The sequence below is a fragment of the Podarcis vaucheri genome (assembly GCF_965113315.1).
Source record: "Podarcis vaucheri genome assembly, chromosome: 9".
Classification (NCBI taxonomy): Eukaryota; Metazoa; Chordata; class Lepidosauria; order Squamata; family Lacertidae; genus Podarcis; species Podarcis vaucheri.
The window spans coordinates 55,156,107-55,178,978 of NC_138767.1; the positions used below are offsets into that span (position 1 = coordinate 55,156,107).

The 22,872-nt window shown below is 41.0% G+C and overlaps 1 protein-coding gene across 4 annotated transcripts in view; it reads left to right on the forward strand.

The window, feature by feature from the left end:
• FIP1L1 (factor interacting with PAPOLA and CPSF1) overlaps nt 1-22,872 on the forward strand; it is a 36,278-nt gene that overhangs the window by 4,889 nt on the left and 8,517 nt on the right. Inside the window, exons 5-15 of one of the 4 annotated variants that reach the window (XM_082238185.1) lie at nt 130-191; nt 559-666; nt 1,257-1,387; nt 1,674-1,742; nt 5,295-5,404; nt 6,756-6,863; nt 10,891-10,984; nt 11,867-12,023; nt 15,859-15,885; nt 16,281-16,335; nt 19,456-19,511. In XM_082238185.1, the coding sequence (XP_082094311.1) occupies nt 130-191; nt 559-666; nt 1,257-1,387; nt 1,674-1,742; nt 5,295-5,404; nt 6,756-6,863; nt 10,891-10,984; nt 11,867-12,023; nt 15,859-15,885; nt 16,281-16,335; nt 19,456-19,511 (977 nt within the window). The remainder of the gene's footprint in view (nt 1-129; nt 192-558; nt 667-1,256; nt 1,388-1,673; nt 1,743-5,294; nt 5,405-6,755; nt 6,864-10,890; nt 10,985-11,866; nt 12,024-15,858; nt 15,886-16,280; nt 16,336-19,455; nt 19,512-22,872) is intronic. The other 3 variants (XM_082238186.1, XM_082238187.1, XM_082238188.1) reach the window with 3 other exon arrangements.

Here is a 22,872-nt window from a genome sequence, read left to right on the forward strand (position 1 = left end):
GGTTTTTTGTGCCTTGGATAATGTTTTTACAAAATATTAGGCTTTGTTTCATGTGCAAATAATGGGTGCTAGAGTTGGCAGCTGTCAACCTTCATTTTTCCACTTAATAATACAAACATTAATTTTTAGGTATGGAGCAGCCCCAGTGAATCTCAATATCAAGACAGGAGGACGATCTTACGGATCTTCTGGTAAGCGTCTTCTGTGCTGTCAAAAATAAAAAATAGAAGAAAAAATCAGCATTCTGTACCGGCTATCCCAAACATTATTGTACAGCAAGAAATTAGAAAAACTTTGAAAATGAATGCATTTATATACAGCTGTAAAGTTATGAATTATATGATTGGAAGAATATTTTTCTCAACAATATTAGGTAGGCTCTCCTGAGAGATGTTCCCAGGGTACCTACTGAAAGTCTTTCTTCCCCATGTATCTGTAGTTATTTCATTGTTTTCAATTATTTGTCAGGCTTATAAACACAGATATGCTTTAATTCTGTATGTAGAATTGTTAATAGTGTGATGGTTCTTATTATAATACTTTGACACTTCTTTGTAGGTGCAAAAGTGAAAGGAGTTGATCTGGATGCACCAGGAAGTATTAATGGTGTTCCACTATTAGAAGTTGATTTGGATTCCTTTGAGGATAAACCTTGGAGAAAGCCAGGTAACAAATTTTGCTGTTTGAATTTTTATCACTGTAGAAGCTTGTCAGTGAGATTGTATAAAAATGTGGGTTTTCCATGTAGCAAATTAGAACTTAAGCCATTAGTCGACTAGAAAGTAGGGTGATCACTATTGCTCAGAACCCAATGAACACAATTTATGGATAAGAAGTTGTGTTGTTAATTTCTTAAATCAATGTGGAATAAACCCTTACTTAAATAAATGAATTTTCATGTACAAGAATATGCCTGTGCATCTTTTAAATCATCGTATCAACAGAGCAGTCCTCTTAACTGCATAAGTGTCTCTTGAGCATCTGCTTGGAGTTTTTTGCTTTGCTGCAGTTGTTCTTTGCTAGATTATGTACCATTTGGTCAAGTGCCCTCTCCCTTGTACTGCAGTTAATTAATTGTCACTGCTGGTAGCTAATACGTGCTTCGGGGGGGGGGGAGAGTAGAAAACACCCCCTTTTAGAATGGTTTTCAGCTATGTTTCGTTTAAAAACCAACAGCTTAGTGGAGGACTGGGTTATTTCCCTTCCTCTCTGCCAGTTGAGTTGTAACTTTTAGACTGTGTTTTATCCCTCTTCAGGTGCTGATCTCTCAGATTATTTCAATTATGGGTTTAATGAAGACACCTGGAAAGCATACTGTGAAAAACAAAAGAGAATACGAATGGGACTTGAAATTTTACCTGTTACCTCAACGACAAATAAAATTACGGTAATGAATAGACTCTCTGATTACCAAATTATGGAAATGCTTTCCCTTCTGAAGTTGGAATAGCACTGTATCCGCAGTGAGTGTTAGAAGTCTTTGTGTGGTTCAAAGTACATACCTTCCTTCCTCTTCCTGTCACCCAGAAGTTTTGCTCCATTTCTTTGTTGGCCTTTGTGTTGATAGTGTGGAACCACCAAGCTACAACTAGCTTGTAACCTGTTGTTAGTTGTATTGTAGCCCATCAGTCCATAATGTGGTGTTTTAATGGGCAATGTGTTATTTAACTTAGGCCGAAGACATTGCTATGGAAGTAACGCCAGGGGCAGAGATTCCAGATGGCACATACAATCTTTTTAAGGTGAATGTTGGTAAACTTTCCTTAGTCACTCTAATCACTGTTTGCCATACCATTTCCAAGGTCTGAATCTAAGCACAAGTGGGCATAGCTGTTTTCCCCAAGTGTTTTGATGTATACTCCAGATGTGCTGCATGTAGAACCCTGTAATTTACCTTTGCTGCTGCAAGCGTGTGACTTGATGGCCTAATGTACTAATGATTGCTATGGCAGTTCTTTAATTCCTTGTATGCTGCATCCCTTTAGTCAGATGAGTTTCTAGTTTATGGAAGTGTCGATGTTTAATGTGTTTTTATTTTCTGTGCAGTATTCAAGTGAGAAAACATGCTGGAGAATGATCAGAACCAATTGAATGGATGGCTTCTTTTTTGCCTCCCCCCCTCTCTCTCTCACTGATATCAGGAATGATCCACTTCTGTATTATTGGGGGCAGAGCAATTTACTCCCTCATAGATAACTATAAAGCTGGCAGTAAGGATAGAGGAACACATATTTTGGCTGGTGTTGGCAGACAGCTGTCGTCACTGACCCTTTCACGCTGATGTGCATGGAGAGCTCCAGAGGGAACAGTTTTATTAGCCTTACAAGATACTGGGAATAGCAAGAACGTTGACTGTTTCTGAAGTTAGAACCTAGACATGAGACTTTGCCTTTCCCCTGCCATACATTCATATAGAAGGACTCACAGGCAATGCAGTGTTTATCTCTTTCCTGCATGGAGTGTGTGAGTTTTCTGTCCTCTTGAGATCTCTGTGCTGTGTGGAGAACTTGGGGGAGGAGAGGAGCCCTGCTAAGTGCTGGATAAATGGTAGGAGGTCTCCATTGGCAACTGCATTTGTGGACACCTGAGTGTAAAACTTTATATTAAGGGACGACATGGTGTGAGACGATGAGTAGGTTCCTGGTGCCAAGGAACCAATATGTTTTTGGAAAAAATGGCTTCAAGATTGATGGGGGTGCTTTGTTTTTCCAGAATGCATACATGTGTGCAGTTGAATAGAATGTGTAAGCTCATGAAAGCTCTTTGTTTCTTAAAGTGAAAGTTGGAACTATACGATTCCCTTTCTTTAAAACACTTTCATTTAGGTTGGGCCAGTAGGGGCCAGGTAGAGGAGGTTATAGCCCAAGGGCAACCAGTTACCAATCACTTTTTATGCACAGTTGTCTAATATAATTAGTTTTACTATGTAAATAAGAATGCCTGATCAATGTTAATACTATATGCCTGCAGGTAAATATGAATAGAAATTTTTGATTGGATTCACCAGCCAAGTTTTCCATTCTTTATTAGCGTTCAGTAATCCAATTCTGGGTACAGAAGACCTACCGTATTTTTCGCCCTATAGGACGCACTTTTCCCCCTCCAAAAATGAAGGGGAAATGTGTGTCTCCTATGGGGCGAATGCAGGCTTTCGCTGAAGCCTGGAGAGCGAGAGGGGTCGGTGCGCACCAACCCCTCTTGCTCTCCAGGCTTCAGGAAGTTATCCGCAAGTCTTGCAAGCCCGGTGGGATGTCCTGCGGGCTCGCAAGGCTTGCGAGCAGCAGCCTGCAGCCCAAAAGCTGGGGGACAGCGGGGAGGCGCAGCGCCGCCACCCCGCTATTCCCCGACCTGATCTGGAGGCTGGCAGGGGGGGAGAAGCAAGCTTGCTTCTCCCCCCCGCCAGCCCCACAAACTCGGGGGACAGCGGGGCAAGCTGTCCCTGAAGGCAGAAGAGGGAGACGGAGCTCTCCATCTCCCTCTTCTAGCTTGGGAATGGTTGCGCAAAGCCTCTGCAGGGCAGCGCAGTGCGCTGCCCCGCAGAGGCTTGGGAGGCTGTCCCTGAAGGCAGAAGAGGGAGACAGAGCGCTCCGTCTCCCTCTTCTAGCTTGGGGATGGCTGCGCAAACCTGGGGGGGGAATAAAAAATTTTCCCTTGATTTCCCCCCAAAAAAACTAGGTGCGTCCTATGGGCCGGTGCGTCCTATAGGGCGAAAAATACGGTAATTGATGTCTAATCTAGACAAGGCTGATGTAATACTAATAATTTGAAGTTTGCTCTTTCCTAGTTCGTTTGTCTCTTATTTTTTATTGTATCCTTTAAAGGCCCTCAGGGTGGCATTAAGCCTAGCAACAATTCTAAGAGGTAGTGACTTTCAAGGCCACCTTGCAAATTTAATATTTAAATCTGGATTTGAACTTTTCCACATTCAAACTCAGAACTCTGACTGCTGCACTGCAATAGCAGACTTTGAATGATCCTGATTTAAAATTCTGTGCTCTAGTGGTGCTTTTCATTAACATCTGGTGAGAATTTGAAGGCTAGATGTACTTTGCTGCCTTCAAATAAGGGGAGATCCTTGGGAATACATTAGCCTTTTAGTGATTTTATGGATGCCCAGATTGGAGGGTTTTAACAGTCCAGATGGCTCTGCTCTCTGAGACTACTTGATGGCATTGGAGTGGTATGTTGGTGGCTTTTCTGAGCACGGAGCTGTGAAAATGGATGTGGTTTACCCTACCTGGCCTGCTCCTTGCCAATTTATACAGTCATAATTAGCTGTACAACACCACAATGTTCTTTTTGCCTAAATAGAGGGAGACATTATTGCCACATACATAGCAGTAATTGTTTGTTGCCTCAAGCAAGTAGCTAAGAGCACCCTGCTCTATTGTAAAAAGAAAGGGTTTTGATTCCTGTCTCTGCTTAATTTGTATGTTAAGTTTTGTTTACTTTACTTGAAGAAGAATTTTCTTAGCAAGTGGGAGGCATTTTTTTAATGACACAGTTCATGTGCAGGACAGTCTGCATGAAGACTAGTCTAGATTATTGCAGTCCTTGTTCAATGGCTTGGAATTCTTAAATTTATAGAGACACAATCGTTCTGTAGCCTTGTTCCTTTCTGAAGTTGAACATTGGCATAATTATCTGAAAGGAGATGATCACATTTAATGAGACTACAATTACTGTGGCAACTGTGTTTTGCTTTTTGCTCCAGATGCCATGAAGAACTACTTTTCCACGGTGGAGACCATATGAGTTTGTTTTGCTTTTGTTCTGGTAGAAACGTGGTTGTTCAAACTTTTCAAATGTTCACCATACTATAATTTTCAGTTTCTGTCCCTCTCCCACATTGAAGTATGCTTTACATAAAATCTTACGTAGGCTGCAGCAAAATAATACAAACATTTTTGGCATTCAGAGAGTTACTTTATGCTCATTCATCAAACATGTCCAGTGGAATTTTTTTTATTTCTCACTTGCTCTCTTGTGATTTGTCTGATCTTCATGCTGTAGCACAAACTATTTTTGAAACTCCCCCAGATTGAAAGAAGGTTTATCACAGGTTTGTGTGGGCGACACAGGCTCTTTTGGGTACATGGAACTAGTTGCAACAGTCTTTGAATCCAGGCCATAATTTTCCTGCACAAGATCTGCTAAGATGAGCAGCCATAATTCGTTAAGAGTTTTGTTCTTCAGCCCTGTACTTAAGCATCTTGACTTAAGTACTTGACTTAAAGATGCTTCCCCCCCCCCAATACATTAGACAGTGCTAATGAAGAAACTTTATTCTGAAGGTGCAGCAGGGAAGAACTGGAAACATGGAGAAAGAAATGCCACTTCCACCAACCAAAACTGAGTTTACTTCTCCCCCTCCCTTATTCAAGACAGGCATCCCATCAAACAGGTCAGTTGGATATTTTCAAACTGCCATAGAGAGAAAATACCTTCTAGTTGTTACCATTCTCTTAAACTAAATAAAAGAAAAGTTTGCTATCCTTGTCTCAAATCTTAACCTTTTTTCATATTTTAGTTTGCAATCCTAGATGTATTTGAAGTGTGTGGAATTTTACCAGGAAAAGTTAAAGGGATTTAATTATATTTTAGCATGATCAATAGTAAGAATGTGACTTTTTAAGTCTCTGTTTAAAGCACCTGTGCTAGGTAAGTACAGATAATGTGCTGGACTACATGATGAAATCACTGACAGGAACAAGCTGCTTCCCTTGTCCTTCCTCCACAAGGACTAGACTGGAAGCTTTTGTTTCATTTCCCCATTAATTGTATCTTATCAGCAGCATGCTCACCTACACAATATGTTAAGTATAGCTTGTTTGAAATGAGCCAAATTCAGACCATAGTTTGTGAAATGGTTTTGTTTCAACAAACAGTAGTTAAGATTAACCAGTTTAGGGTTTGAACAAGGCTTACTGTATCTGTTCTTGAAAGCACTGTAGTAACTCACAGGTGGTATTTCTATTTTAATGTTTTGCTTAATGTTTTACTCTATTCTACTCTATGTGTTTTGATACTATGTACTGACTTTTTGCTTGTGATTTTATGATTGTAAATCTGTGTGTAATGCTTAGGGATTTTGTTAAGTGATGTATCAAAGAATGAATGAACATAATTCAGTTATGATTAATAAAATATAGCAATTTCTTCCTTGACTGCACTAGCTGTGTGCATCAAAGGCTAGCTTTGGCTCATGCCGATTGGTGATAAACTCTGGCTTATCATTTTATCCAAACTGGGCCACGGGTTGGTTCAAATATTAAAACCTAACCATGGTTTGGCGTTCCATGAATGAACCCTGTACTTGCCTGTTTCCTTTGCTTAATAACATCCTCGTTTGGGCACGAGCCAGGAACATACGCCTGACCCATCATTAGCCCTATTATTGCTGGAAAGTGACACAAACCCAGGGATTAAACACAATAAACTAGTGTGCTTTTTTTCTTTTTTTCTTTTTTTGATAGCAGCATTACCGGCTGTGCCTCATCAATGGAAAGCCGGATCAGAGTTCCCAGTAAATACCTGGATAATTAAGTCTGGGACATAGGGCTTCTCAGATCACCTTACGCAGAGAAGGAAAGGGGTCAAAAAGGGATAGATTTGAGGTTTTGTTTCTGCTCTTCTCTTCCATCAATAAGGGACAACATACTTTATGTCTCCTATGTGGAAAGGCCAATTGGGGGTTCATTGAAAGTGGGGTAATGCCTGAGGAAAAGAAAGACCTAGAAAATTTATCTCACCAGAAACAGCGCCTCTTCTCAGGCACAGCCGAGCACTGCAGCCAGAAAAGCAAATTCAGGTGTTGGGAAGTGGCAGGACCGATATGGGAGGGCTGAATCGCCGGAACTAAGGTAAGAAGTTAAAAGGGACATAGTCCTTTTTGAATTACAATGTTAATTTTACTCATTGGTTGCATGTGTTTAGGCAAGGCTGCTGTAGAATAGCGTTCTGGACTTTAGTGTATGCCCAGGTTTTGCAGCACAAACCCCTACCCTTAATTCCACAGTATATATGTAGTGGGTAATAATAGCCACACTTCTTACATAGAGCAAAAGTGCTAAATCTTAGAGTGCGGTGATATCTGGGGATTAATACTATCAAAACCAGGTAGGTTTTGTTCTTCTCTCTCAATATAATAATCATTTGGTAACAGGAAAGCATACAAATAGGGCAAGCTTCACATCAGAATAGCAGGCTTCATATGCTGCTAACAAACAGAATGCGAACTAGTTTGTAAACTGTGTGTGCCTGTGTATCCCCTTATTTCCATTGTGGAACGCAAGGAGGATGCCTATCCAGTACTTGCCAGACTCATACCTTTAGATAGCTGGTGGCCTCGCATCCCTTCATCGCACACCGTAGCGCCATCCTTTTAAAGTATCAGTTTGTGAAATTACAAAGTAATTCTTTGCAGAAAGGATGAACCTCCCAACCCTTAACTTCCATCACTTTTAACAATAACAGCTTTTGTGACAGTTGCCACAATAGTAGGTATACAGTCCTACTTCTCTCCGAAAAGATTGTTGATTATTGGCTCATTGCCTCCAGCTAGTTGAAGTGTATATGTCATTTCTGTCAGTCTTCAGGCACTGATATTTTGTGTTTTGATTTGTTTGGCTATTTAATCTACATGTTGCAGACCCCGTATTAACTTCGTTTTCCCACCTAGTTCCTAACTATAATATTTTAAACCTGTATTTTTAGTGGTTTCTGATTTGTACTCATTCAAAGGTCCACAAACTTTGCTTGGCTTGATCACTTCTCCAAGGAGCAGGATCTTGGCACTGACCTTCCACTATAACTCTGAAACTTTACATGATTTCCAGGACAATCCTTTAGCCCCAGACCCCTTGAAGCTGGGGGGGGGGGGGGTCATCACAGTTAAACAGTACTTCTGAGATACCTAGGGCTCTGTTGGATTCACTACAATCGCAGCACAAAATAGGCAGGTAGCTCTCGTCCTGATCTGGAGCTTGTGGGGCAAGAGTTTTGAATTGTCCAGAAATTGAGCTTGAAGTTCAGGTGGAGGATTGTGCTTGTTGCGACTGTGTTGATGCACAGTCTTCTACAAAACCACTCACCAACAAATAATAATATAATAATAATTTATTTATACCCCGCACATCTGGCTGGGTTTCCCCAGCCACTCTGGGCGGCTTCCAACAGAATATTAAAAACACGATAAAACATCAAACATTAAAAGCTTCCCTAAACAGGGCTGCCTTCAGATGTCTTCTAAAAGTCTGGTAGTTGTTTTTCTCTTTGACATCTGGTGGGAGGGCGTTCCATGGGGGGTGCCACTACCGGGAAGGCCCTCTGCCTGGTTCCCTGTAACTTGGCTTCTCGCAGGGAGGGAACTGCCAGAAGGCCCTCGGCACTGGACTTCAGTGTCTGGGCAGAACGATGGGGGTGGAGACGCTCCTTCAGATATACTGGACCATGAGATGAGGATGTTTTTCCTCCTGACAAGTAAAAAACCAACCAACCCAGGGTCATGTGTTCTGATGGCTTCCAGCCTGATCCCATAAATACTGAGTATATATACTTCATTTATTAGCTGGAGGTGCATTTGCTCAGTGTGAAGGGGAATACACTCTGAATGTGCTCATGGGCCTTTTTACTACATTCCCACTGGCTTGTAGAAATATTGTTGTCTGCTGATTTTGGACACAATTTGTTGTCTTTTACCTTATTGCCCTACCTTTTCCCCAACTCCAAGGTTGAAAGGAAGGTTGGACGTCATTGTGCTTGCCAGAGGATGGTAGAATACTGATCATGCTGAGTAAAGTTGAGTGAAATTGTGGACCCGTGTCAGTGTAGTTCATATTATGTTTGAATGTTGAAGCCTTTTAAGTACAGATTAGGGGCCCTAATTTTCTGGTGTATAGTCTGCCTCTATATGCTTGCTGCTACCCTCTTCCTATTGCTAATGATCAATGCAGCTTCATCTTTCTAACCATTATTTTCTGTTTTTTCAGAGCAGATCTCACTATTAAAAATTTAACACGCTAAAATTCTTAACTGCTGGCAAAAAGGTTGTGTTTGTCTTCTGCTTTTAGTTTGCCTGCTTGCATGTTCCCTTGAAATACTGTTGAAGATTTCGAGGCTTTTCTTAGGTTACGTTCTGGTCAGCTGTTTGTAAATTTTGGCTCCTTTGTAACTAGTGTAGAATTCATTCATCCATATATTTATCATCTGGTAGTTAATGTTTGACTTACTTGCGTTTTGTTTTAACAATATTAAAGTTGTTGACTGTTGTTGCCAGGCTATTTCACTTCTGTAGCTACAGGCACTGTGCAGGGATAGAAAAATGTCAATTCTTAAAGGGGAAAACTGGGGTGTTCCCTTCCTTAAAAGTTAATCTGGAAATGATGATGATGGTAATAATAATAATAGAAGATTTATTGCTTGCCCTTCACCACAAGGTCCCAGGACAGGTCTCAACAATGTAAAATACAATACTAAAAACATTTTAAAACAGATTATGCAAATGGCATGTTGCAATAAGCTATCCACATTTTCAACCCTCTTCTGAGCTCTGCCACAAATTTCGACTGTCCTCTCAGCCACATGAATATTGGGAGGTAAGAATAAGTCTTGAGAGCTAGCTTTTGTATGCTGGCTTTGTGTCATACTTGGAGAGGAAATACTTTGGTTTTATGTTAACTTGCTTTGTTTGGATGAGATGCAACCTTATTAAAATGTATGGGAGTCTTGCCATTTACTTCAGTAGGATATGAACGGTATCACTTTGTCTAGAAACCACCCAACAGAAAAAAGTTGAGGTTTGCTTCCCTTTGGGGTGCATGTTACAGCAGATTTGGAAACGTGCCTGTCAGAAGGATTCTGATAGTTGAGGCATCACTGCCTGTTCAAGAATTGATCTTCTCTTCTTAGGCAATAATATTTGCTAGGAATTATAGTTCTTTGCCCTAAGGATTGAGAGTAGAGGTCAACAAGAGATGACTCCAAAGCTGAATCTGAGTTGTTGGGGAGATCCAGCTTTCAGCCTGAAGGCAGGAGATGCAGAGAGCAGTAACAACATGTATTCCACTTATTGATGGAGAACCTGGCTCTCACAAGTTGTATACTACTAGTTGACTACCAGAGTTTCAGTTGTTGGATAGGTGCCTTGCTTTAATATATGTGATACACAGCGTGAATAGTTCATCAGTACTTTCTTAGTCATGCAATCTTTCATTTTAAGTAATCTTCTGAAACTTTAGCTTCTATTACCTCCACCTTTAATTTCAAGGATTTTTTCCTTCAATAGAAAAGCAAGTATATGCTAGGTTTGAATAGATGCCTCTTATGGTCTAAACCACCACTCCAGTTGCTCGGTCCCAGCTCCTGCCCACCTAGCAGTTCAAAAGCACATCAAAGTGCAAGTAGATAAATAGGTACCGCTCCAGCGGGAAGGTAAACAGCGTTTCCATGGGCTTCTCTGTTCGCCAGAAGCGGCTTAGTCATGCTGGCCACATGACCTGGAAGCTGTACACCGGCTCCCTTGGCCAATAAAGCGAGATGAGAGCCACAACCCCAGAGTTGTCCACGACTGGACCTAACGGTTAGGGGTACTTTTACCTTTTTATTTTTCTCTTCATATTGCTAATTCTCAGGGATACTGCTGATATAGTATTTTATATTTAAACAGAAGTACAGTATGTTTCTTCTTGGGGGATGACACATCATCTATTGAGATGATCTTGCTGCCTTTAATAAAGAAGCAGGAAAAACCCCTCAGCTGATTATCCTTTTTGAGTAATAGCCTTTTGAAACGTATGCACAAGGCATTTGAAAGGCTTGAGGTGCATTCCCCCAGGTCTTGCTCTGGTCCTGTGTGTCAGTGTAACAGTTCCCTTTTATATTTCTTTTCAGAAGGCTTTCTGGTACAATAGATGTGATTGGACAGACGATCACGATAAGCCGAGTAGAAGGAAGGCGGCGTGCGAATGAAAACAGCAACATACAGGTTTCCTTTTTCCCTCTTACATATGTGTATTGGGTACAACAAGACTGACTTTGCTTTCATCTTAGCTTCAGTTTAAAGAATTGAAAATGTGATGTATATAATATTCGATATGCAAAATGAGTGAGCTAATAGAAAGCATATATTTGATTAAGCCACTTGTCAAGAAATTGGAGAGAATTGCAGCTTGAAAGAACCCAGTGGCTTGTATCCAATGTAACCACCCCATCAGTGTAAGGATTTACACTTGTGCAATGGGACGTCTCCTCCCCCTTCCCCTTCCCCTGCACATCCACTAAATCTGTTCTTGGAGTTCCCCCAACACTACGGAAAAGATTTCGGGAGGGTGTGGGGTATGCACTGGAAAGGAGGGGGAGAAGTCCTATTGTTCTAGTGGAAATCTTTGCACTGACAAGACAATACTTAGTACTGCATTGGTTACTAGTCTTTGCCCCTTGAAAAAGGAGACATTTAATTAAAGTATGGTAGGCAATGAGTGCTCTTAGGGTGTTATAGTCATCAGCATGCTTTACTGCTAATGCAACATAGAATTGAGGGTATTTTTTGGCCCCGGCATGCTCACACTCGTGTGTTGTCAAAGTTTCACCTTGCATCTTCTCATTTCAAGTGAGCATACTTTTAGAAGTGTTTGTTAGAGAGTGAGAGATCAAAATGCATAGGATATTCCAGCAACAACTTGTATTATCCTCTTAATGTTCAGAGTTTTCACTGAGAAATTTCTCCTGTTTATGTTGGAAGGCAAATGCACGTTTCTTCATTTCAGGCCAAACCTTACTCAATCTGTAAATTAGGGGGAAATATGCATCTCTCTCCCCCCCCCCCCCTTTTTCAAAAGAAAATTGTAATGTTTGTTTTGTTTTGTAGGTTCTTTCTGAACGCTCCAGTGCCGACGTGGACAACAGTTTTACCAAGCCCCCTCCGTTTTTTCCTCCAGGAGCTCCTCCCACCCATCTTCCACCGCCTCCTTTTCTTCCGCCACCTCCATCTGTCAGTACTGCTCCCCCTCTGATTCCTCCTCCAGGTAAAAAAAAAGATGCAGAAAGGGAAAAAAACCCATAATTAGCAGTGTTTCTATTTAGATAGCTAAAGTTGTGTTCAGGGTGTGTTTTATATATTTATCTATAATTGGGATTTGATGTTTTTCTGGCCAGTAAAAGATTTGCAATTTGCTTGACAACTTTCAAGAGTTACCTTGGCTTCACGTGGTCCTCTCTTATGAAGGGTTTTTCACATCTTTTCCTCATCTTTCCTTCGAAGGCATTTTTCTTCATTATTTTCATTTTCTCCTCCACGGGTGAAGATCCCCTTGCTTCACTGACGTTGCATTCAACTACAATTTGCTTCATGTAAGGGCTGGTGACTTGTGGCCTCCAGGCAGAATTGGATCAAAGGAAGGCTGCCAGCTGGTGAAGGAGCAGCAGGGCGGGAGAAATGCTGGGCAGGCTCCCATCACTGCTGTAAATTTAAGCGAAGCAATTGAGATGTAAAATTTCCACTGATTTTTAAACCTTTGCATAGGCAAACTGCAAACCTAAATGCTATTCGGTCATCTGTGAAAACGAAATGCATTATGAATCATTTAGCTTACATTAAATCTTAAGCTGCTTTATGACATATATTGTTTTTATTCAAACCATAATTACAAATATTTTGTAACCCAATATACTTGTAAATAGTGGGGGAACAAGTTGAAAATTGCATCATCATTATGGTAAACAATTGTTATTTGGAGTTACAGTGGAACCTCGGTTGTCGAACGTGCCCACGCGGCTTCCATTTTGAGTTTCCCTATTTTATTGAGGCTTCCGCTTTCGGTTTTTGGTTTTCGAACATTTCGGAAGTCGAACGGTCTTCTGGAACGGATTACGTTTGAAAACTGAGGTTCCACTGTTGTACATAGTGCTTGATTTCTATCCATCAAGAAACAAAAGGAACTCCTACATTGAACATCTATGGCTCAGTACAGACACCATGGGTGGAATTCAGCATAGCGCTAAAGACATAATTCCGTTGATGCAAACGCTTCTGTTGGAAATGCACTTACTCAAAATCAAGTTAATTCCTACCCTCCTATGATTTGTATAGGGCTTTCCTTCATTTTCTGTTTATGTTTTTCTGGGATTTCACATCTCTGCATAGTGGCTGGATGACTTTCCAGCCAATTTCATTCCAGCAAGGGAAGGGGGGAGTCATGAATGTAGTTCTGGACAAACACTCACAGTTTGCTTCTGGATTACCTGGAAGCATTGGGCAACTGCATATGAGCCTCTACTTCCTTTTCTAATGCAGCAGTTGGCATGAATCTGGCTGGAAAGTTGCACAGAGGCTTCTGGCAGTAGTGCCAAACCACTGCCTGGGACTCTTATTTCAATAACCTTAACTGCTTCCTAGCATGGTAGGAAGTGGATGCCTGAGGTGGGCTAGTCTTCAAAAGCAGTCCATACCAACTGCCTTCCTTTTTTGCCTATGTCCTTTTCCATGTTTCTCTCCAACCCTGTAAACATAAAAGGGATTATTGGCCCTACTTTTCATTCTCCGGATGATGTCCCTTTTCTAAGACTTGCTTTCTCTTCCTGGCCCCTTTTAGATTTGGCATGTTTGTGGCAAATTGCGTTCTTTACTGTGTGCTTAAATTCATATGGGCTAAACAAAGTGGGAAAGAGGAAAAGCTAAAAGCATTTTTATACACAGCCCAGGTAATGCATTGCTAATGTGTAGTACAAAAAGGCCATGAAAATTTACATTGCATTCACGAGCATGGGACTTACATTGTAGTATGTATGTTTAGGATTGCAGCCTTGGTGCTCTTGAACAGGGATCAACAAAGTTTACCTCACCTGGGCCGGTTCACTCCAGCGGAGATTCCTCTGTGAGCCGGATCACATGCATCAGTATTTTTCAGTGTCTGTGTCTGCAGAGACACGATTTCCAGCGTCTGCGCATGCGCACATGCGATTTCCGGTGCCGCGGAAGCGTGTCGTTGTGCTGTGCCAGTTTAGCGCAGCACAGGGAACTCACCAAGTGGCCAGCTCAGTTCGGAGGGGGGGGGGGGCTTATGGGCCAGTTAAACAACCCCCATGGGCCACAGGTTGCTGATCCCTGCTTTTGAACAACATAATTGTGCAGTTGGTATACAGCTTGCCATGTGGTTATGATGGAACCTTTTGAACAAAAAGGTAGCAACATTTAAAGTACAGTAATTCTGTAGCATAGCACTTGCATATGTGGTTGGTTGGAGAAATAGGAGATGTGTTGCCTTCAAAGAAATAGGAATGTAAAGAATAATATTAGCCTAAGCCTTGGGGGTGAACTTCTAGTCCCACCTACAAGTAAGAGGCAATATTAAAGAAGAAGCTTTCATCTGTTGAAGTTCAAAGTTAAAATAAATCTGCATGTGTTGTGACTTTAGTTGAGCCCTTTGGTGAAAGCAGCAGAGGACTGGTAACATTCAGACAGGTTGATGAGATGAGCCCAGCCAGAAGATTTTGTTTGCTATCTCCTGTATTTTCAGCCCATTTGAAAATAACTTATGAGTAGTGGCTTTGGCTTCTCCAGGCTTATTTTAATTTTGCTTCTGCCAGCATTCTGTCTTCAAAGCTCCTACCAAAATAGAACCTGCCCATTCCTCATTGGTTTAAAGAGGGAAAAGTTTCTTGTTAGTTTCTTGTTACCTAATATTAGCTTGGAACTACTGGCCAGAACGTTTAAGCATTCAAATATAAAACATCCTTCAGAAGATCCTTTGAAAAAGGATCTCACTTTGAAGTTTGGTCTCTTGTACTGTGTTCACTTAGCCACTCGTGATGCAAATACCTTTGAGACAAAAAGAAACATCACTGTTTGAAAATATAACACTAGAAAGTTGAATAGCTGCTACTGGAAAGGACTCTCAACTAACAATTGCAGTAATAATGTCTGGGCTAAGATTTTCAGGAATTAGGAATTTTTAAAATTGCCCATTCTGTAGACTTTCCTACAATGCTTTGGAAAAGCAGCTAAATATGCTTGTTGGTAAAATATGTCATGTGTCTGTGTTAGAAACGTGGAAGTTATTCTATTAATGCCATAAAGTCAGTGCATTTTTGATGACAGTATGGCCCAGTTAACATTAACCTGTCATTTTACATTTTGAATCTGCTGTCTTGTCTGTTAACATTGAGGATATAAAGGCACAGGTGGGTTTTTGCATTGACTTGTGCATGCATATCCATACGTATGTACAGCGAAAGGAGTACTTCTTTACAGGTCTTCTTTAAACTGATCATTGTTGCATACGTAACTGCATTAATTTGTAGGGTTAGATTTCTAGAACGTGCTTAGTGTTGATAATAACACTTTTATATTCCAGATGCTATGAACCTGGAATTCAGTGGAAAATCTTTATAAGATTGTTAATGAAGTTTCCTTGTGTTTACTCAGTGTTGCCTGGACGATGAAGTCGTGATAAATACGGAATCTTCAGAGCAATCTGTTAATTTAGGGAAGCAGCAGCTTTAAGTTAATTGATATGGGTGTGTTACTTTCAGAGAGTTTTAAGCAGCAACCCCACACCACAGAACCTTGTTTGGCACATGTCAAGGTGCATGCTGTGAAGCCTCCCCGCTCCCCATATTTATGAACTTAAAGCCACTAATGTCACCTTGCATTTGGCCCAAATCCTGCCGCTGGTGCAGCTGCCCACTAATTCAACCGTGGATCAAAGCCCAATATGGAGTGGCAGTAGCTGAAATTGCTATCAACTCTTACTGGCTTTTTAATACGTTGTTGGCATGAGTGCCATGATACCTGTTCTGGTAATGTGGGAATCAGAATAAACTCATTACTGAAATGACTGGGTGCATTTTTTTTGTTTTTAGGTATACCAATAACTGTGCCACCGCCAGGTATATTTATCTGTTTTAGTAGTATGAAACATAATGTGAATGCAATTTTGGTATAGGGGGACAATCTGCCACTTCCCTTTTTTAAAATATTAAAAAAATGTACTTTGATTTCTTTGGAGAAAATAGCTAAAATTCAGAAATAGTTTTTAATTGCCAGGTAAATATATGTAATTGAAGAATTGGATAAAATAAATGGAATAGAATAAATATGCTAAGTATAAGATTGCAAGGATATGATGTAAGAAAATAATGGTTTAACTTTGGGCATGTCATTCCTTTTCACTGTTATACAGATTTATCTTAATATATATACACAGCTTGCATGTACTGGGTTTTTCAGGCGTTAATTAGCAGCGATAAGCTAAGGCAACTTCTTTGTTTCTCAAATATTTCAGGCTTCCCTCCCCCACCTGGAGGACCACCACCTTCCCTAATACCGACCATAGAAAGGTAAATTTCAGTTTGTAGAATGATCTCAACTAAGCACGTTTTCCCTGCATGTCAAGCAAGGTGTGGTTATTGCTTCAAGTTTAGAGAACAGCTAGGCATGGCTTTTGACTTGCTCATGCCAGCAGCCTCTGATGGCAGTGGGTGGGGAGGAGAAGATCTATGGAGTCTGTTATTAGGTGCAGAAACAGTGCAGGTCCAGGGCTACTTTTCCTTACTTGACCTTGGGGTAAACTTGTAAGGAGGCAAAAGCAGAGAGGAGTGGTGGTAAGCATTACTGTGGAGAGCTGTGGTATATATTATCAGCCAGCTAAATTTTTTTGATGCTTTGTTTTGTTTAATTTTTAGTGAAATGGTTGCTTGTTGAATTGGTGGAAGCGCTAGGGAAAATAATGACTAGCTATCTCTGTAACTGCTCTTGCATTTAGTATTTTTTCTGGAAGGTCTCTAGACACTCTTCCAATAGACAGAAAAAAATAATCCTCCCTTCTGAGTTATTTTGAAGGCTCCAGGAGATTTTCAGGTTGTCCTTTCAGTTAGATTAAGCCCTCATCATTTTGCTTAAAATGGTTTTTCTTGCTCCTTTGGGCACTCTTCCCTACAGAGTCTGAACTTTCATTGCCTTATGTACAATCGCCTGTAGAGTTTAGTCCCTCTGTCGAGTCCTTTTCTCCTGCACTGCTTCCTGATTGCCACATTTCCAACATACATTTTTCTTGCACAGAATGATTTTGTTCTTTCTTACACTTCTAGCTGAATGAAGTTCTCCATAAACCTAAGAGGCTGATAAACATTGCTTAAGGTTTTCATTATCTCGTTTCTAAAACCACAGTCCAAAAGTGTTTTATAAAATATTAAACTGTCTTCAAGAAGAAAAATAGCACTCATCTAAGTATGGTAGATGAGGTAAATATAATTAATTCAAGATATATGGGGAGTAATAAAACATATAATAGAAAGTAAATTAAACCATACATATCTTTTTTAGCCTTAGTATTTTACTTATTTCAGCTGATATTTTCCCCATTCAGCTGAAACTTGGAGAATGTGAAGTTAAGTAGGATGCAAGTATATTTTTACTTCCCAGCAGGAGTGCTGCTGTTCAGCGTCCATGTCTCCCAGCCATGCTGTAAACCAGAGCTAGAGCCACCCTTGGCCAAACTTCCAGCGAATGCATGCTGGGGGTGGAGGAGACCACTATTCCCCAAACATACAGCACACAGAAGCACACTAGACAGGCATACATACACACCTCTCCTCAGGTGATCCATGCAGATCATCTGAGAAGGGCTTTTACTTGCCCTCTATTCAGGACAGTCATCTGATGAGTGGGGCAGTTTGCATCCTCAGCCCAGTGCTGTGATGAGGACACAAACGACTCCATCCTCACATGACTCTGTGCCCCCAGTGCTATTGCCGCCTGGAGATTGAGCTGGTGGGGGACATATGGTGAGCCTGGGGGTTTACCCACCTGTAATGTAAGCTATAAGGAGCTCAAATAAGGCATTCCACTTCTCCTTTCTTCCATTGGTGTTCCTGTTCCCCCAACAGATTAAGCACTCATTATTTCATGGCTACTGAGCATGGTCACACATAATTGGGCCATGGGAGGGGGCTGCCTCCTGAGTTGTTGTTTTTTTTAAAAAAAAACCTAATTTGTACTTTTTGCTCCAAGCATACTGATATCTCTCTCTTGTTTCTTGGTGGCCCAATTTTGGCTCCATTTCTGTCAACATTTATCATCTGAGTTGGCTGTTAGTGTGTATGATGGATAGCAGCCTCATGAATAATGATTTTATATGGCAGACGGTCCAACTGGGACCTTCATTCACCCTGTCCCCCGTTGCAGTGAATAAAATAGATGTGTGGATGAATTTTCCACATTTGATTGCTTGAGGGGCAGGATAGATTCCTGGCCACATCAATAGGTGTAATGTTTTACCTGTGCAGATCTAACATGATTATAGCCACTGCTGAGCTGCACAATAAACACTCCTTCCAGTGGCATAGAATCATAGAACTGTAAGAGTTGGAAGGGACCATGAGGGTCATGTAGTCTAACCACCTGCAATGCAGGAATCTTATGCCTAATGTGGGGCATGCAGGGTTGATCCAGTTGGCCAGATTGTCTTCCATCATCGTACCAGAGCTGAAAGCACAGCATGTGCAGAGCGAGAGGCAAAAGCTACAGTCACTCCAAATTACTTTGGCAGATATGACATGATGGTGATGATTTTATTACCCAACCTTTACCCTGAAGTCCCAGGGTGGGTTATAGTACTTTAAAATACAACATAAAAAATAATTTCCACTCACAAAAATACGGTGGGCCGGAAAATATATATCAAGTGTCAAAAGACCAGCATATTGTTGGCACCTGTCTGTCTCAAGAGACAATAGAGTGCACCAGTCATACCACTACGTTCGCAGCACCAAAATAACGTCCCTGTGGCGGAAGCCTGGGCAGTGTGAATGGAGGTCCTGGGCTACCCAGACGACAGGAGCCCTCTCTTGGCCTCATTCATGCGGTCCAAAGGAAAGCAGAGCAGTATATTTGGCACCAGTTTGGCTGCAGGAGTTGGTAGAAGGAGGTGTACTAGGTGCCATCCAGCCATCTCCACTCCGGATTTGGGTAGGGTTTACTCCTCAGCCTTGTCTTCTGCCAAAGACATCCCGCAAGATAGTAGAGGTTTAGGATCAAAGGTAATAAATCAGATACAGTGGTACCTCGGGTTGCAAACGCTTCCGGTTACAAACACTTTGGGTTACAGACTCTGCTAACCCGGAAGTAGTACCTCGGGTTGAGAACTTTGCCCCAGGATGAGAATGGAAGTCACGTGCCGGTGGTGCGGCAGCAGCAGCGGGAGGCCCCATTAGTGAAAGCACGCTTCAGGTTAAGAACGGTTTTGGGTTAAGAACGAATTAAGTACGTAACCTGAGGCACCACTGTAATGTTAAAAATGACTTCACTGACAACAGAGAGACTGTTGCACACTGACTTTTAAAGTATCACATGAATGATTGCATCCCTGGTATGACAAGTATCATACCCTACCAGCTTCAGCAACCAGATGGCTATTTTAAACAGTAAGATTAATTTATTGTGTGCTTCTCTTTCAACAGTGGACATTCCTCTGGCTACGATAGCCGCTCAGCTCGGGCATTTCCATATGGCGCTGGTAAGTGTCTTGAACTGCTTGAAAATGGGCTGACCAGGTGGCTTCACTTTTAAGTTCAACCTATGTTAGCAGGTTAGCAGCTTGGTTCACAGCCTACTCTTTGAGATGCTTCTAACCTTTATTTTATATGTAACCTCTTCCTCTTGTTCAGGATGCATTGATGCAAACAAGGTTCCTGTATAATAGTTTTTAATTCTTTGGAAAAAATGGTGCTCAGTTTCTGGTAAGCCTGTGAAGCTGGGAAACATGGTGTATGACATATATTCTCCTTTGCACACACAAACAAATGTCATCTTCTGTGTTTGGTTCCTCTCCCTTGTTTTTTAGTCAGGTATTTACTCTTTGTAGTTACTACAAAGAAGAAGAAGAAAAATTCACCAAACCTTTTTCAACCTTCTTTTTATTTTCCTTTTAGAAATTAACAGGCAATAATGTTCAATGTGCAGACATTTGGCTTAAGTGCAGGTTTTGATAGCAGCATTAATTAGAGACTTGTGTACTGTTAAGCTATAGAAGCAGTGCCCATTCTCTTTCCCTCTCCCGCATCTTCATGAGTCAGATTAAAAGTACAGTGAATTTGTAGTGACCAAGCAGCAAGAATGAAGCTCCAGTAAAATGGGAGGAGTGTGTGGGTATGAATGAACAAACCAGAATTTTGCTTCAGGTAACAAAAAACAGATGATGCTCAGAATGATTCCTTTAATGGAAAGCAGATGCCTTTATTAATCTGTGCTCATGTGAAAGTATTGAAACTGCCTTCTCTGTCTTCCATATTTCGGAGGAGGTCTCACACTTGGTGCCTCTATCCTCAAACAGCATATATTATGGGTTGATATTTTCTTCATGAAAGGCTATAAGGGCTTCTTCCAAAATCTGTGAGCATTGTTCAGTAAGTCTGCTGGAGAGTTATACTAAAGTGTGATGCAAAGCACACATAAGGGCTGGGTTTCTTTTCTGTGCAAGTGCTTTTGGAGTAAACTTGACTGGGAGAATGTGTCGCTTCAGAATAGGACATCTACAGAAATTGTCCCCAAGCACTCATGAAGAAAACACAACAGATCTTAAAACTGGCATCAAACATCACACTCTCAGCACTGAGTGTATCTGAAGAAGTGTGCATGCACACGAAAGCTCATACCAAGAACTAACTTAGTTGGTCTTTAAGGTCTGGAAGGAATTTTTTTATTTTGACTCTGAGCACTGATTCAGATGTGTAGACCACAAGTTTCACATGGGTAGGATGGTGTTTGAAACAGCATGGATGTGAAACTGTCTTCCACATTAGGCTGTTTTGGGAATTAGGTACGAAGAGGAGCACTTCAAATTATCAGAATTATATATTGTAAACAACACTGTCACTTTTTTGGCATGGAATATGTAAGAATCCCCAAAGTACGACTAATACTGGAAGCACGTTATTCCACATTTCATTCTGTGTATTTTGGTTTAGATGGGAATACCATCTTTAATTCTCACAGAGATGCTGCAGATTTAGATGAGAAAGGGAAGGAAGTTTAGTTCTTGGGCCTGATCTGTGAGAATACTGCTCTTCCTGCAGCACAATCCTATTCATGTCTACCTAGAAATAAGCCCCACTGAGTATAGTTGGGCATCCTCACAGATAAGAGTATAGAATTTCATCCTGCCTTTGCTCATCTACCTTTTTTCATATACACTTCTGGCATCCCTTTCTGATGTTTTTGACGATTATTTCTGTAAGCTATAAAGGACCAATTAGGATTCATCAAACATGTTTTCTCTTGACAAATGACCACAGGCAAGAACTCAGTGATAATGTGTTTGTAGACTTCTTACATGTGAGTCTTTAACTGAAAAGATTAGTTGGAGCAAAAAGTTGCCTACACGGTTCCCCTTCTGCTTGTTTAATCCCCATAACAACCCTGTGAAATAGGTTAGGCCAAGAGGCAGTGACTAGGTCACCCAGTGAACTCCATGGCCAAGTGAGGATTTGCACCTGGTCTCCCAGGTCCTAGTCTGACATCATAGGTGCCAACTCCATAGGGCTGAGATGTCTTCAACCCCCCAAAGTCTGTTGAGATAGGGTTGAGCCTCCCTCCAGTATTGAGAGGTTGGGCCTTGTGGCAGCAGGTCTCGCAGCTATGGCGAAAGTCCTCGCTGTGCCAGGCCTCGTGGCAGAAGTGGGCCTCACAGGAACTTGTGGCAGCAGCTGGTCTCGCAGGGGCTCACTGCAGTGTGCGGCGTGCGTGATGTCACACATGCGTGTCACAGCGGGGATTCCCCCCCCCCATGTTTGGCAGAACTTAGCACCACTGTCTGATATTCGAACCATTATTCCACTTGTTGACCTGGCTGTGACATAGATAGTAGAATCAGTATTGCATTTCTCTTTGTCCCTCTGTTGCTGCCTGGTATCCTCACTACCCCCTTCTCTTACTGTGGCTTGGCACACTAGCCCCAAAATCTTGCATTTATGTCATCTAGTATCTCTTCTTGCAAGAAACAAACAAAGGAACTTCAGTTAAAAATAGAAGCAGTCCTAAAGCCTAAGAAGTTACACAAGTTTCAGGTACTTCAGAGCACTGAAAGCCTGTTCTCTACTTTTTAAAAAAATGTTTCTTAAAAAAATAGTTTCTATTCTCTCTTCCTTGACTATATTTTTGTATGTCTCACAGAACTGAACCAAGTGCAATTCCCCCCCCCCATATATTTTTATTGAATTTCAAAATTTTTACAAATTAATTTCAGAATAAATAGCTACATTATTTCATGTATTGACTCCCCACCCACACCTCTACAGTGTTTTTATTCCAACTCTCTATATATCAAATTATTGTCTATTACCAATATCCCTCTCCCTTGTCATTTTTTCCTTCTGCTACTCCTGTCTTGAATTTTGCCCACAATTTCATTTGTTTTCCAAATAGTCCAAAAAGGCCTCCATTCTTCTACAAAAAGTTCATCATTTTAATCTCTTTATATTGCTGTTGGCTTTGCCAAGTGTAATTAGTTTTTAAATGGTTGATGAGTCAGATTTAATGAGATTTAGTACTAAGATCTGCACCACACTTCTATTGATTGATTCCACTTTTTAATAAGATTTTATTAAGGCTTTATCATAGTACAATACAATAAAAAACTAACCTAAATAAAAGCAGAAAAAGAAAAGAAAGTGCAGAGTCCTCTCTCAAAGGTAGATCTTAACCCTTGTCTCATACAGAAAAGTTGTGGTTGATAGATGCTACATCCATGACAGTATTGGAAGTTGGGGAAATTCTCTGTGAAGTCCAGCTATTTCTTGAAATTCTAGTTGTCTTATTTCTTCTCTTCCACCACCCCCTAAATTAAAAACAAAAGCAAATCATAAAATGTTTTTCCTTCC